At 37.9% G+C, this 15160-nt stretch overlaps 1 protein-coding gene across 1 annotated transcript in view; it reads left to right on the forward strand.

Moving 5' to 3' along the window:
* The window catches only part of LOC126174773 (allantoinase), a 218258-nt gene that overhangs the window by 135078 nt on the left and 68020 nt on the right, over positions 1-15160 (forward strand). The window contains exons 6-7 of the mRNA XM_049921114.1: positions 6287-6332; positions 6425-6521. Of these exons, the coding sequence (XP_049777071.1) occupies positions 6287-6332; positions 6425-6521 (143 nt within the window). The remainder of the gene's footprint in view (positions 1-6286; positions 6333-6424; positions 6522-15160) is intronic.

The following is a 15160-nucleotide window of genomic DNA, read 5'->3' on the forward strand; positions in this document are numbered from 1 at the left end:
TGATAAAACTGTTGAAATTTAAAACTGAATTAAAAGTCGAGAAGTCCGCTGTAGCTGTATTTATTCAAGTCAATTACAGACCCACACAACCGGTTTCGCAACTTTTAAGCCGGATCTTCTGGTGTATATCTCATATGTTGTGGAGAGTTGTTACAGAATGCCGCAGAGTAACCATTGGCGTAGCTAGGCGAAGTTCTCAGTCCTCATACCGTCTCCGTACCCGAACAGAGGCCACAGCACACGCTTCGACAAATACACAGGACTCTCGTAGCTTATGTAGTCAGCTGCTGTGGTGGTGATAAACAAACGTGAGAGTGTCGGATTTTGGACCCAGTAAATCCCTGGATAACGTCTATGAGTGGCATTGTCTGTTTCTTGACAGTGACCGACAGGAACATATTTTTATCAGTAAAATTATGACAGTTCGTGATTTTAGCGCTGACATGTCATTCATCATAGACGATGGTTTTTAATCAACTGGGGATGGCTGAGAAGATGCAGCTTAAAAGTTGCAAAACCGGTTGTGTGAGTCTATAATTGACTTGAATAAATACAGCTGCAGTGGCTATTCGACTTTTCATTCAGTTTTGTATTTTGATAATTTTAACACCTGTGTTAAAAAAAAACTGTTTACTGTACGAATTATCAATCAGTCATGTCTTCACGGTAACCCACTATGTTCCTACGATCACATGTCTCTAGTTCCTCACCGGACTAAATATTAGTCACTACCTTAAACGAAGATGATGATGATGATGATGATGACGTTTGTTTTGTGGGGCGCTCAACTGCGCGGTTGTCAGCGCCCGTACAAATTCCCGACCTTTGCTCAGTCCATTCTCGCCACTTTCAAGAATGATGATGAAATGATGAGGACAACACAAACACCCAGGCATCTCGAGGCAAGTGAAAATCCCTGCTTAAACGAAGACATTTTGTCGCTTGAGCACTGTATATAGTGTATAACGGGTACCAGGCTATCACGTGACCCTTCAAAGCTGACATAAACAAGGCAGTGAAACAGTGTGATGAGCCAGTTTGTTGTTTGCCATCAGCACAGCAAAATGGGCTAATTTGGTGCCGTGACAGAAAGGAGCTATTATTTTTGGACATTCCCATGATCACCTTGCTGACGTACAGTCATGTGATTCAAAGCTGGAGGTGTGAAAGCTGGACCCTGTATCTGACATAAGTCAATTAACCACCATGCAGAATAATGGATTACGAATTAAATAACTATTAAATGAGACAAGACTCACAATTAATTCGGTTTATTCCGTTGAAGAAATCATTTGACAAGCAATGATATGTTGTACTGTGATTGTCGTGACGTTAGTAGAAAAGGCAGATAGGACTGATGAAGGGAATGCGTTGAACTTTTGGTCAGAGTTGAAAGCAAGATGATCGTTGAATCTGAATTCAACTCTCCAAAGTGAAGCCTGAAGTTATGAAATTCTACAAAATGGCTGTAATTCCTTACACATCGTCTCGCAGCTGTGGCTCGATCTGACCATAGAAAATTGTAGGTGGAGTCTGAAGTGGCTGCAGAATCAGTCATTGGTGGCGCGCCAACGACCCTCGCCAACAGCTAAGCGCAGATCAGCCCGAAATCTCTCTATGTCCCTCGATACATCTGTTGGACTCTGGCAGCCAAGACTCTCAGAGATGAAATGACGACGGCTCTCTATGAAGAAGTTGTAAGATGAATTCCTGAAGGCCCTCCTTGGAAACAGAGTAGAAGTAGTTTTGTATCTAGTGTTCACTACAAGGAAAACTCGCATTTCCGTGTTTTCGCTCTTTTTTTTTCTAATTGACACGGCTATGGATCTTCTGAGTGCTGACTGATAGAAATGTTCCTTAGAAAATGCTACTCTTCTTTCCTGGGCTGGGCTATTGTTTAGGCAGTTAACCATGCGTCCCACCATTTGACACTGAAAAAAGGCATCTCACTCTCCTTCCATCTCTTTCTGTCCAAGAGGTGGTACATTGGTACAGTGGACATTCTCTGTCTAACCTCTACTTTATTCATATCAGTCAATCTTGGCAGCTCGTATGTTGAGTAAACATTTGGTTTTCGTGAAGTCAACATTCAATGGCGTCTCATGCCTTCCAAATGTCCAAAACCTGTGGGACGCCACCCCATTTTCTAGACAGCATCAGTAGCATCTGACACTTTTCAGAGAAAATACAGCTCTCTACGTTTTGTGTCTTCTTGGATTTTGCTAAAAAAAAAGTTCCTTTTCAGACACTTTTAGGTTGTAAAAATGGTCGCGACTGAATGCCTTGTCCCTTAGGAGATGTTACCTGTGTTTTCCTGCAGTGCCTCAGGTGCTCAGCAGCAGCACTGCAAAAGACTGTCCAGCAGCCTGCGAACCATTGACTGAGTGCCTCCCGGCACTCCCTTCTGAGAACTTCTCCAAGAGTGGTGACCTACGTGACTCCACAGTGCTGTTGCTTAATTCCAATCTGCCTTTAGTGTCCTCCCATTTATATAGGACATGCAAATTCGAATAAAAGAGTAAACAAAGAGCAACTTGCATTACTCAGCTACTGACAGTCGCTAGTACTGTTATATTATCACATCTCTTAGTATCAGTTAATTATTCCAATCAAACAGGTCTTTGCAGTATGATTTTACGTTTGTTAAGGGACTGTTTCCGAAAAACAGTCACGTAAGAACCATAAATGAACTTGCGTGTTCTTTTTTTTTTTTTTTTTTTTTTTTTTTTTTTTTTTTTTTTTTTTTTTTTTTTTTGTGTGTGTGTGTGTGTGTGTGTGTGTGTGTGTGTGTGTGCTACGTAGACTGACCAACATGCCTGCAAGGAATGGTGAACCAACTGCAGCCAAGCAACATGATGTAAGAGCAGTATAGTTGTAAAGTGGTTCCAACCAACGGCGAATGAGTGTAGCACCTTATCAATGAAAATAACTTACAAACTCGACAGGAATGCTGCTGTCAGCGAATGCGGGTACATCTCTATCAGTTTCCTAGGGAACAAAGTGAAGAGAGCTAGAGCTACTTGGGACATTTTGAGTCCAATACCTCGCGAAAGGCCATTTCTCATAATGGCACATAAATCTGCACATCCTCAATGGGACAAACTACACAAACTGGATAGTGGCTGACTAAAGACTCATGGTGTGATCCGATGGCCCTCAATTTTGTCTCTTTTCATATAGTGAAATATTTCGATGTTTTGTGGATGTTTCGTACAATGACTTGGCTTCAGCCATTCAGGTTAATGAGAACATACTCAGTGAACAATTGTGTTGCCCTTTCCTGTAAATCTTCACGATGTGTAAACTGTGGACAATCCCACCTTCCAAGATGGTAAATGCCATGGCACAGGGCTGCAAGCAGATATTCCCGGATTGATGAACACTCAGGCACCCTGTCGTACCTTGAGTGATCCACTAAATTACGCGACCTTGATGCCACAGGAAATATCTGGAACTATTTGGAACAGTGGGTGGAGCACAGCAGTCAACAACCCCACCGCTTGCTCCCTCTACGGGAGCCAAACATTAATAAGTGGCTTCAGCTGGATATAGCGTACCTGAAGAAACTTGTGAAGTCCTTTCCTAGCTGAACTGAGGTCATTACAAAATATATAGGCGATGTTACTCGGTGTTACCGTCATGTCTCCTGGGTGCTGATTAATTTTTTGTCGAATATGCTTATTGTAATTTGGATTTGAGAACTGTGTTACCTATGTTCAACATGAATCTCAAATGAATCCTCAAATGGGGAGAATAGGATCATAAAATCAATGTTCGAAAATGTGTGGTTCATTTGTTGCAGGCTAAGAGGCTTACTCAAAGGAAGTTGTTCTATTGTGTGTACTGAGCAATCGGTTTATTCCTGGGCTGAAAGAGTACTCTAGTGCATTGATTTTGACTACACTCAAACGACATGTTGACCTCACCGGTTGTATCAGTCAACGACATTCTGACAATCCTGACAGCTAAGCCCGATAAATAGTCTGGAAGATAATCAAGTTTAGTTGTATATAAGCTCTCAACCAGTGCAGAACCTCAACTCAGAGACTCACGATATTGAATTTCATTCACACAGAGCACCAAAAAATGGAATGGATAGTAAAGAATCGGTTTTTCATTCACACAGGCCGTTAAAAAACGGAACAGAGCAGAATGGATCGGTATTTCATGCGTGCAGAACGTCAAAACATGGGGCACTATGCAATGGCTTCGAATTTCAATCATACTGACCATTAAAAAATGGAATGGAATGGCAGCCCCAGTAGTTGTCACTTCCAGTACCTGACATCCCCGACCCCCAGTAGCTGATACACACTGTCAGCTACTGGTGTTTTTATGAGACAATTTGATATAATTTTGCTGTAAAATATTGATGTACAGTGCAGTTTGTTGCAAATTTGTTGTAATATGGTGATGTATGGGGCAATCTGATCCAATTCTGCTATAGCATGGCGATAAATATGTCATTTTGCTACACTTTTGCTGTAACATGCAGCATTTGGTTACATCTTTTATATAACATTGGGTAAATTGTTAGAATTTTCCTATAAAATGGCGCTGTATTGGGTGAAGTATCATGTAGTCTCTGCTGTGCAATAGCAGAACATGCCAAGCGGTTTGTAGAGCGAGATAAATTTAATACCTTAGCATTGGGTCACTATAGTATTTGGTGTGTTTTGATATCAGTTTTAGAGATGAGTGTTTCACAAATTTAGATGTGGGAATAACATTCCTTACTTTGTTAATCATCATTGACAAGTGTACTTCAGACCATATGTGAAATCAACAGTAGTGAAAATGTGTGGTTTTGTAATGTTATAGAATTTTTTTATGTATTTTGATATAGAATTATTTTTTATGTATTTTGATACATTTGTTGGGTAGTACAAGGATAGAATTATGTTCAGCAATTAATCTATAATTTATTTTAGTTGGGCCAATAAGCAAGAACGTGTATTTTGATAAATGATACAGACAATTTATGGCTGGAAATATTTAATTTTAGGGTTCTTTGTGCTTGGAAAGTATGGTACAGATTCCAAACTATGGTTGTGTTTTATCAGAAGTGCCAATATGCATTTCTTTTAATCTTAGAGTAATTAAGTTATGACAGTAGTGCAATGTACTTTCTGTGATCAAAATTTCACATATTTTGATAGACAAAGAATTATTCTGATGCAAAGTTCACATTTTCATTCAGAATTAGAGATCTGTGTTTCTGACAACAAAGATTACATATTTTAGATGTAGAAATACTGTAAGCTTCACATTTAATGTAATTTTTTTGATAAATAATACTTGTTGTTAGGATATTTTTGAAAACAGCACAGCCGGCCGAAGTGGCCGAGCGGTTCTCGGCGCTACAGTCTGGAGCCGCGCGACCGCTACGGTCGCAGGTTCGAATCCTGCCTTGGGCATGGATGTGTGTGATGTCCTTAGGTTAGTTAGGTTTAAGTAGTTCTAAGTTCTAGGGGACTTATGACCTCAGCAGTTGAGTCCCATAGTGCTCAGAGCCATTTGAACCTTTTTTTTTTTTTTTTTAAACAGCACAAAATTCAGATCATTAAGATACTTTTGATTATAACCAATTTGTGGCTCTGGGGCTACATTGTGACTGGATTTTAATGGCCATAAATCTACTATTCCGTGACTAGTTCTTTCGTTTCAATAGCAGGTAAAATTCTAGTCTAATTGGAGCAGTGGGGAGCGGAGAGGAGGGGGGAGATGGAGGCATGACAATTTCATAAAAAGGGGATTTAGTATGTCATGTAATGATGATAGTGTCATAGATAAGGAGAGCAGCATCATCATAACTGCTGCATATAGACAACTAGTGTCGCTTCTCTAGGAGATTTGTTGCATGTGAAGTTTCCTCAACATTGCTATTCATACAACTATCAAATATCTGGATGACTGCTTTGCAAATGCTATATTCATCTGAACTGCAATTTCTTGGACGTTACGCTAACACAATGTACTAAACACTGATGTTAACTAATTATGATTGTTACATTATAACAAATTTTATATTGTATTGTAATTATTATTAAAATATAGATATATGTGATATGTTAAATGTGATGGAAATGAGAAGTTATGTCTGGGATGAGGGAGGGGTGGAGACAATAATGAACTAGTACCCTCCTCTCGGAACCGTTTCCTTGATCCACACCTGTTCTCTCACACCAAATTATTCAGTCAGCTCCTTCAAAATGCACTGCAGCACTTGTCTGCCACTGATCTGCACTGTAGAAGGAAAAATTAACACAAAGTTATTATTTTTCAGTTCCATGCAGAATGTGTACTGCCAAAAGAAGATGAAAATGGTCCTGGTAAGTTTTAGATACAACATGAAAAACTTTAATGAAATTTCTTTTTTCGTTACTTACAAAAACTGATTAGTGATGGTATATCATGAATTTAGGGCTTCCAACTGAGTATAAGACATACCTCCGAACGAGACCTCCTGAAATGGAAGTTAGAGCTATACAGAAAATTATCGAGCTCTGTGACAAATACAAGTAAGTCTCCACTACGGTATTCATAGAGAAATAAACAGTCATTTTGTAGTGTTGTTATTTAGTTTCTATACATAACTGACCTGGCTGTGGCTTATCATGTACATGAACTGAAAACCTAAATATATCCATTGGAAAAGATTTCCAATTCTGTATCAACAATGCTGATGTCAAACAATTCAGTCTTACTATAACAATTTCATGCCGTCATTCAAACATCAAGTACATATAAATTTTATGAGCGTTTTATTGTCATTTGAAGATTCATCTCCAGGTATTGCTAAATTTCAGACAGAGACAGCTCATAGTTAAGGACTTTGGAGTCACCCCAAAATATGTATTACAATATATCTTTTAACACTGGATTACAGAATTTAAATTATCAGGATATATTTCAAATCTTTCCTGCAAGATTTAAATAATGACTGTCAACATTTTTGGAGCTGTTAATATGGCATGATGTTTTTCAAAAGGTAGTGGGTAGTATTAATGGTGTGCCTTGAAATTCTAGTTAGCTCCATGTAGCTGAGGTTGGAGATGTTGCTTCCATGGAGTACAGCTCTTATGGACATCCCAAAGGTTCATTTCAGCCAGCCTAAGGATTTTCTACCAATCTCCACATGATTTTGACATTCTGCTGTTTGCAGGAAAAGGGAATCAACAGAGTGGTTGAATCTTCACTATTGACTATCTATGTGCATCACTATTATGCTTTGGAACATCATAAATCAAAGTTTAATATAAATATTCTGATAGTGTTGAAGACAATTTTTTGCTTCTGTCATTCATAATTCTACTTGTTGTCAGAAAGTCACAAAATCATTTGTTAGCACTTTGCTGAATATGCTAAAAAACAAAATAATGACACATGGTTATAAAGTTACTGACCCTATGAATTTTCCAGGACTACAAATGAAACAATTAGATTCTTGTTGGCAAGCCAGGAAACAATCACTTGCTCAAACTGTATCACAGTCTGTAAGGATAGGACTTAATAGTGATGGGTGAAAAATACACTCTATCATCACCAGCAGGCCAGCCATAATGCGAAAAGTCCAAAGAATAACTGATGTAGTGCAGAGTAGGTGTCAATACAGTGGCTGGTCATGGAAAGGAACACATAAGCTAGTGGACTAAACTGAGACAGAACATCCAACTGACAGGATCATATGACCTGCCAGCTGGAGATGCTATCTGCGAACTGCAACACGTCTGACTGTAGGTATATTGATAATGTGATATAATTCATCAGTGGTATTACAAGAGACATGGAGACAGGTAACTGTTTTGTTGTTGTTGCAGTCTTCAGTCCCGGGACTGGTTCGATGCAGCTCTCCATGCTACTCTATCCTGTGCAAGCTTCTTCATCTCTGAGCAACTTCTGCAACCTACATCGTTCTAAATCTGCTTAGTGTACTCATCTCTTCATCTCCCTCTATGATTTTTACCCTCCAATACTAAATTGATGATCCCTTGATGCCACAGAATGTATTCTACCAACCAATCCCTTCTTCTAGCCTAGTTGTGCCACAAATTTCTCTTATTCCAAATTCTATTCAGTACCTTCTCATTAGTTACATTATCTACCTATCTAATCTTTGGCATTCTTTTGTAGCAACACATTTCAAAAGCTTCTATTCTCTTCTTGTCTAAACAATTTATTGTCCATGTTTCACTTCCATACATGGCTACACTCCATGCAAATACTTTCAGAAAAGACTTCCTGGTACTTATATCTAACAAATTTCTCTTATTCAGAAACGCTTTCCCTGCCATAGCCAGTCTACAGTTTACATCCTCTCTACTTCGACTATCATTAGTTATTCTGCTCCCCCCCCCCCCCCCCCCCAACAGCAAAACTCATCAACTACTTTAAGTGTCTCATTTCCTAATCTAACTCCCTCACTATGACCTGATTTAATTTTACTACATTCCATTACCTTGATTTTGCTTTTGTTAATGTTCATCTCATGACAGTGTCCATTCTGTTCAATTGCTCTTCCATGCCCTTTACTGTTTCTGACAGAATTACAGTGTCCTCAACAAACCCCAGAGTATTTATTTCTTCTCCATGGATTTAATTCCTACTCTAAATTTACCTTTTTTTTTTCCTTTACTGCTTGCTTAATATACAGACTAAATAGCCTCAGGGTTTTCAATGCAGAAATGTAGTGAGAATGGGGCACATGTGTGTGGTGGTTTACGATGTTGTAGTGCTGTGAGGGAGCATCACTTGTGCCTCTGGTTTGAGAAGACTGATGACTGAAGTACGAACATTTCTCAAAAGAAAAACAGGTATGTGCTCTCTTTTCTTTTAAAACTATAAATAGTAGCATCTTCCTATCGTTCTACTAAACTGAATGAGTGTGACACCATTGATGAAGTTTCAGCCTCAAAAGAAGTTCATTAATACCAATTAGCTGAAATAAAAAGAAAAACCTCATCCAATCCAGAAGTCACTCATAATTAAGAGTAATTAGTTTCTGGTGTGTGTGTAGTGGTCATTGATACTTAAAAGATCATTTCACTAACTCTATCACTGTCTGTTTATGAGTTGCTAAGCAATGTATCAACAAGCTATCTATGCAATGATTAATATTTGTAGTATCCTGACAGTAAATCGCTTCTCGCTTGCTTTAAGCATCAAGACGATTACTATGCTGCTCATATAAGTGTTTGATAGTTATTATCAAGCTAATGTCCATAGATTGTAGTTAATGTTACTGAATCCTCCATGGAACGATAATGCCCGATATCCAGCGCATATCTTAAACTCCACGGCGATATTTGAGAATTTGGGCACAATTTGTTTGCACCAAAATTGGGCCATGGTTCCTTAGAATAATTTTTAAATCAGCTCCGGGTTGTAAATTAACAATTCTATGCCCATTCATGAAAGTTACAGCAGATCTGCACTTGACCACTACTTGATCGTGCACTCGAGCAACACAGAAGTTTTTGTTCTTACAAGGAGAGAAAACTATCATGCATAATGCAACAAACTGATTTGCTATGTCAAAACATATTTATATCTATCTCATTAAAACTCATTACCTATTAAATGCTGTACATAATTAAATTATTTACTCTTCAAATAATCAATAAAATTTAGAAATGAATTAAATGTATAAAAAATCTCAAGTTGATATGACGTCATGGGTCACTACTTGTTTCGACTCCCCTACACTCATGTGACACAAAGTAGGTCTGACTATATTGAACATACTCATGTAATGCTACAAGCATTCTTTCATGATTCTTAAACCAAGTGTTATCTATGATTAAGTTATGCTCTGATCAAAATTCTACCAGTTGGCTTCCTCTTTCATTCCTTTTCCCCAGTCCATATTCACCTACTAGTTTTCCTTCTCTTCCTTTCCCTACTATTCCTTCAATACCCATGACTATTAAATTTTTGTCTCCTTTAACTATCTTAATAATTTCGTTTATCACATAATACATTTCTTCAATCTCTTCATCATCTGCGGAGTTAGTTAGCATGTAAACTTGTACTACTGTGGTAGGCATGGGCTTCATGTCTATCTTGGCTACAATAATGGTTACACTATGCTGTTCATAGCAGCTTATCTACGTTCTTGTTCCTTTATTCATTATCAAACCTACTCCTGTATATCCTTATTTGATTTTATATTCACCTGACAAGTCTTGTTCCTCCTGCCACCAAACTTTACTAATTCCCACTATATCTAACTTCAACCTATCCATTTCTGTTTTTAAATTTTCTAACCTACCTGCCTGATTAAGCAACCTGACATTCCACACTGTGATCTGTAGAATGCCAGCTTTCTTTCTCCTGATAATGACATCCTCCTGAGTAGTCTCCGCCTGGAGATCAGAGTTGGGGACTATTTTACCTACAGAATATTTTATCCAAGAGGACAACATCATCTTTTAACCATACAGCTGCACACCCTTGGGAAAACTTATGGCTGTAGTTTCCCCTTGCTTTCAACCATTCACAGTAGCAGCACAGCAAAGCCGTTTGGTTAATGTTACAAGGCCAGATCAGTCAGTCATCCAGACTGTTGCCCCTACAAATAGTCTTCAGGAACCATCCATTTTACTGGCCTCTCAACAGATACCCCTCTGTTGTGGCTGCACCTACAGTATGGCTATCTGTATCACTGAGGCACGCAAGCCTCCCCGCCAATGATAAGGTCCATGGTTCTTGGGGGTAGTTGGGGTGGGGGGGGTGGGGGGTGGGGGGTGGGGGGAGGCAGGTAACTGTCTTGTGTATTCAAAAAATGAATGTTTCATTAGTGATTTATATTTGCATGATATTATGTTCTTTTGTTGGCCTATGATTTAATTCCTTTTATAATAATAATACAAGCCACTTACAGAACAATGAAGGTTTTCTGTGAAGAGATCAACAGAGTGGTAGTGTGATGTGATTTTCTGATGTGTATGCTACATTTATTTTTTGTGTATTATTGAGTAATATTTACATCTCATCAGCTGTTCAGTCACTTGCAATGATCTGAAGAAAATAATAATAATAGAGTGAAATAAAGAGAAAGAAGACCATTAATGAAACAACAAAAACAAGATTTGGGAGTACAGAAAATGTGGAATCATTAATGCAGTCATGTGTATTAAGTTCCAGTAAATAAACAAACAAAATAAGTACTGTACAGGCTATTAACTTGAAGGTGAGTGAATGAAATTTGAGATACTGTCATGTATTTGCAGCACTGAAAGCCCTTAAGCAGTGTTGAGGCAAGCAACATGTTGCCAGAAAGTTTAATGACTATTAATTTTCTTATTTGTCATATGAACCCCTTGTGCTTAGTACTTAGGTGTTTCCACTTACAAACTGGCTGTCAGAATTGAAGAAAACTTGTGGTAAGGATTTGAATATACAAGTTTTCAGCATATATAATAATCAGCCTTACACAAGCAAAAGAAGTTCATAGATGTCAGGGTTTAACGAGAGTTATGTATGATCTCATGCTACATTTATTGCTTAATGTGTGACTCAGGCCAGCTACATTTCTTGCTTAATGTGTGACTCAGGCAAGATGTTCAAATTTGAGTCAAGTCTCTTTGTTGAAACTTCTTTTTTGAGATTTGAATTCATTCTTTTGGAGCATATTTCCAAAATTCTGTAATGTTCAATCTCCTTTCAGAATTTTAATGTTTCACCCTAGTGTGCTGGTTTGTAGTCATGGTCTTCATAAGTCATGTGTGTTTTATAAAGTCTCATAAGCTTGTAAAGTAGTCTGCCAATATCTTATGGAATTCCTTATGAATAGTCATTGTTCTAGGTGTTTGTTGCAAACATGTTGATAGTGGCTTGTACCCCTACATTTCCTGAGTTCTGTAGTATTCTTTGATGTTGCTTCTCTTTACATCTTATTCTGTTTTTCCAATAAGGGACTTACAACACCGACTTTTGCAACTTAAATTGTGCATATACCAAACACATTTGATGAATGATCTGTCAGGAAACTGCACCACCCTCAAGACTACTGCCACCTGTCATTCTTTGTCAAAGGCTGGTAAATTCTTATGCACATGTGAACATGTATTGTCATGCTGAAATATCTTATGTCGAGTTGTCTGAAGAGGAGGTTGTAATGCTGCCTCTAGATCCCAGTTGCCATAGAAGTTGCTGTTCCAGTTGTCTTCAACACATAGAAGTAAAAACCATATGTAATGTCTAATTATGTATCAAACTAACAGCCTTGGAATTTGTCTATTATAAGTGTTTGCATTACCACAAGTCAGCTTGTGGTCACTTTTATAACAACTAACACATATCTGACTATTACTGTAAGTGTATACATTAGTCAGAAAAATTTTCATTTGATACTCAACACCACACTTGCAGCCTTCACATGCCTATTATGGCCTGAGATAGTTCTGATTTCTGGACAACAGAAGCCAATGTAATGCTATTAGTCCAGCCTGCAGCGAGTGTTATCAGACTTGATGCAGACATGTCTACTCTTAGTGCAGTGCAGCATTGTTGAGCAACAATGTAGGTAAAGTTATCTAGTCTGTTATAGCCATGTGGTCAGGATAGCAGTTATTCCATGCTGTGGTCACTTTGTGCGTATCAGGACCCTCTCATTTCCCTGTAAGTCTTCTTCCTACACTCATATTCCACATACACTTCAATGTTTTAACATTTTGTTTGAATGAGCCAGATTGCAATGGTATGAAAAACACTAGTGCTGATGGCTGCTGATTCTATCATGTCTATACTTACACATATGGCGATATTCCACCTTTTCAAGTCAATGACAACAGTGGAAGCTGTTATCACAGTTCCTCTTCCTTTGAGGTTTTACTGGCTTATAGTTTATTTATTTATTTATTTATTTATTTACGTCCTGAATCTTTGTGGTACATATACCATACCTTAGATGTTGGACAAAATGATATTACATTAATATACTGTTACATTGGTGTATACATTACATTTATAAATTGTTACATTTTATATTGCTATATTATTACATTACATTTTTATATTGTTACAACCAACTTATTTTTCAAGATACTCTGTTACTGAGTAAAAACAGTTTTCCAAGAGATATGATGTTACAGATTTTTTAAAGCTATGGATTTTGTTTATGGCCTTTAGGTTACTTGGCAGCTTATTAAACAAATCTGAACCTGAGTGATATACACCTTTCTTGCACAGTGTGGTATAACAATGATGTCTGTGTATGTCACTATTTGACCTTGTATGGTGTTCATGTACAGATTTATTTTGAATAAATACATTTCCATTTTTTAGCATGCTTTTTTTAGGAACATTACAACTTCTAGTATATAGATACATGGTAGGGGTAGAATCCCCAGTTCTTTAAAGAATGATTTGCATGATTTTCGGGTGTTGGCATTTTTCATTACCCTCACAATCTTTTTTTGCTTCCGGAATGTGGTTATGCAATGAGGAGAATTTCCCCAGAATATGATGCCATATCTTAATAGGGAGTGTATGCAAGCGTAATACACTGCTCTAACTGTTTCAGGACTTGTGTTGTTCCTTATAATCCTCATTACATAAGTCATTTTGGATAGTTTAGAATTTAATGAAGTGATGTGGGAATTCCATTTAAGATTGTCTTGTAAGTAGATGCCAAGAAATTTTGCTTCAGTGACACTGTTAATTCTTTGGTTTGCCATTGACATGTTTGGTTTTAATGGATTTTTATTTTGTTGTGTATGGAAGTGTAAGACGACTGTTTTTTGAGGGTTTATCAGTAATTTATTCCTCATAAACCACTCTGAGACATTTTCACTTGTGACTTTAGCATTTAAACTTAGAGCCATTTCATTTTCACCTTCAATTAATATGCTTGTGTCATCTGCAAATAGCACTGGTTCGGAGTGTTGAACGTGTAGGGGGAAGTCGTTTATGAAAATTAGGAAGAGAAAGGGACCTAAAATTGAGCCCTGTGGTACACCGTGGGTTAATGTGGAAGTTTTTGATTGATAAGCTTGGAGTTCGTTTTTTCCCATGTGTTTTACCTCTGTTATCTGAGAGCGATTTTCTACGTAGGATTTCAGCCACTCGTGTGGCAGGCCTCTTACACCATACCACTCTAACTTTCTTAGGAGAATTTCATGGTCAATTAGATCAAATGCTTTTGTTAAATCCAGGAAAATCCCCAAAACATTTTCGTGATTATCCACTGAATTTAAAATACGATTTATGAGGCTAAAAGTGGCTGTTTCAGTACTGCACTGAGGCCTGAAGCCATGCTGACATCCTGAAATCATATTTTTTTGTTAAAGAAATCAGTTAGTTGTAGCAGAACTAGTTTTTCAATGATTTTTGAAAAACCTGATAGGAGTGACACAGGCCTATAGTTGACCATCTGCTGCCGATCGCCCTTTTTGTAAAGGGGTACAACTTTTGCAGTTTTTAACTGTTGTGGGAAAATACCACTTGATGGTGAAGAATTGCATATATCTAGCAGTGGTGCGAGTATCTGTTCAGCTGATACTTTTATAATATAGTCTGGCACATCGTCGACTCTGGCTGAATATTTATTTTTTAATGACTTTATACTGTACAGCATAGCACTGACCTTTAAGGCCACACAAGATGTTATTCATTCATCCTTTCACTTATTCTTATGTCTTGTTCCTTTAATCACATTGTGAATCCTTCAGGGACATGGAATTGGTTAAATAGAACTTTAGCTCGAAGAAGTATCCACTGCAAACTACTTCTGTAAAATACAGGGTGTCTCAAAATGACTATATGGGTCTTAAGGCTTTGTAGCACAAACACAAACAATTTTTTTCTTACAATTATTCAGTGTGAACACTGATCACACATCGAGTTGATAGGCAAGTTGTTCAGAAACCTTTATCAATGTGTCAGGAATAATTGTTGCAATAACACTGTTTCTACAGTCAGATAGCTGAGCTGGCATCGGAGGCACATACACATGATTGTGTCAGATCATGTGTGAATGTGAAGGTCATGCATAAAATGCTGTGTCAACTGGTCCCTTGTGCCCAATCTACCAGTCGGATACAACTTCGTTTAACCAGTCGCATACTGAGATATGACTGTGAGGCAGCACACCATCTTGCTCCCAAATAAAGATGTGTTGATCTGCTTCTTCCCATTGAGTCACGAGCCACAGCTGTAG

Source organism: Schistocerca cancellata, chromosome 3 (genome assembly GCF_023864275.1).
Source record: "Schistocerca cancellata isolate TAMUIC-IGC-003103 chromosome 3, iqSchCanc2.1, whole genome shotgun sequence".
Classification (NCBI taxonomy): Eukaryota; Metazoa; Arthropoda; class Insecta; order Orthoptera; family Acrididae; genus Schistocerca; species Schistocerca cancellata.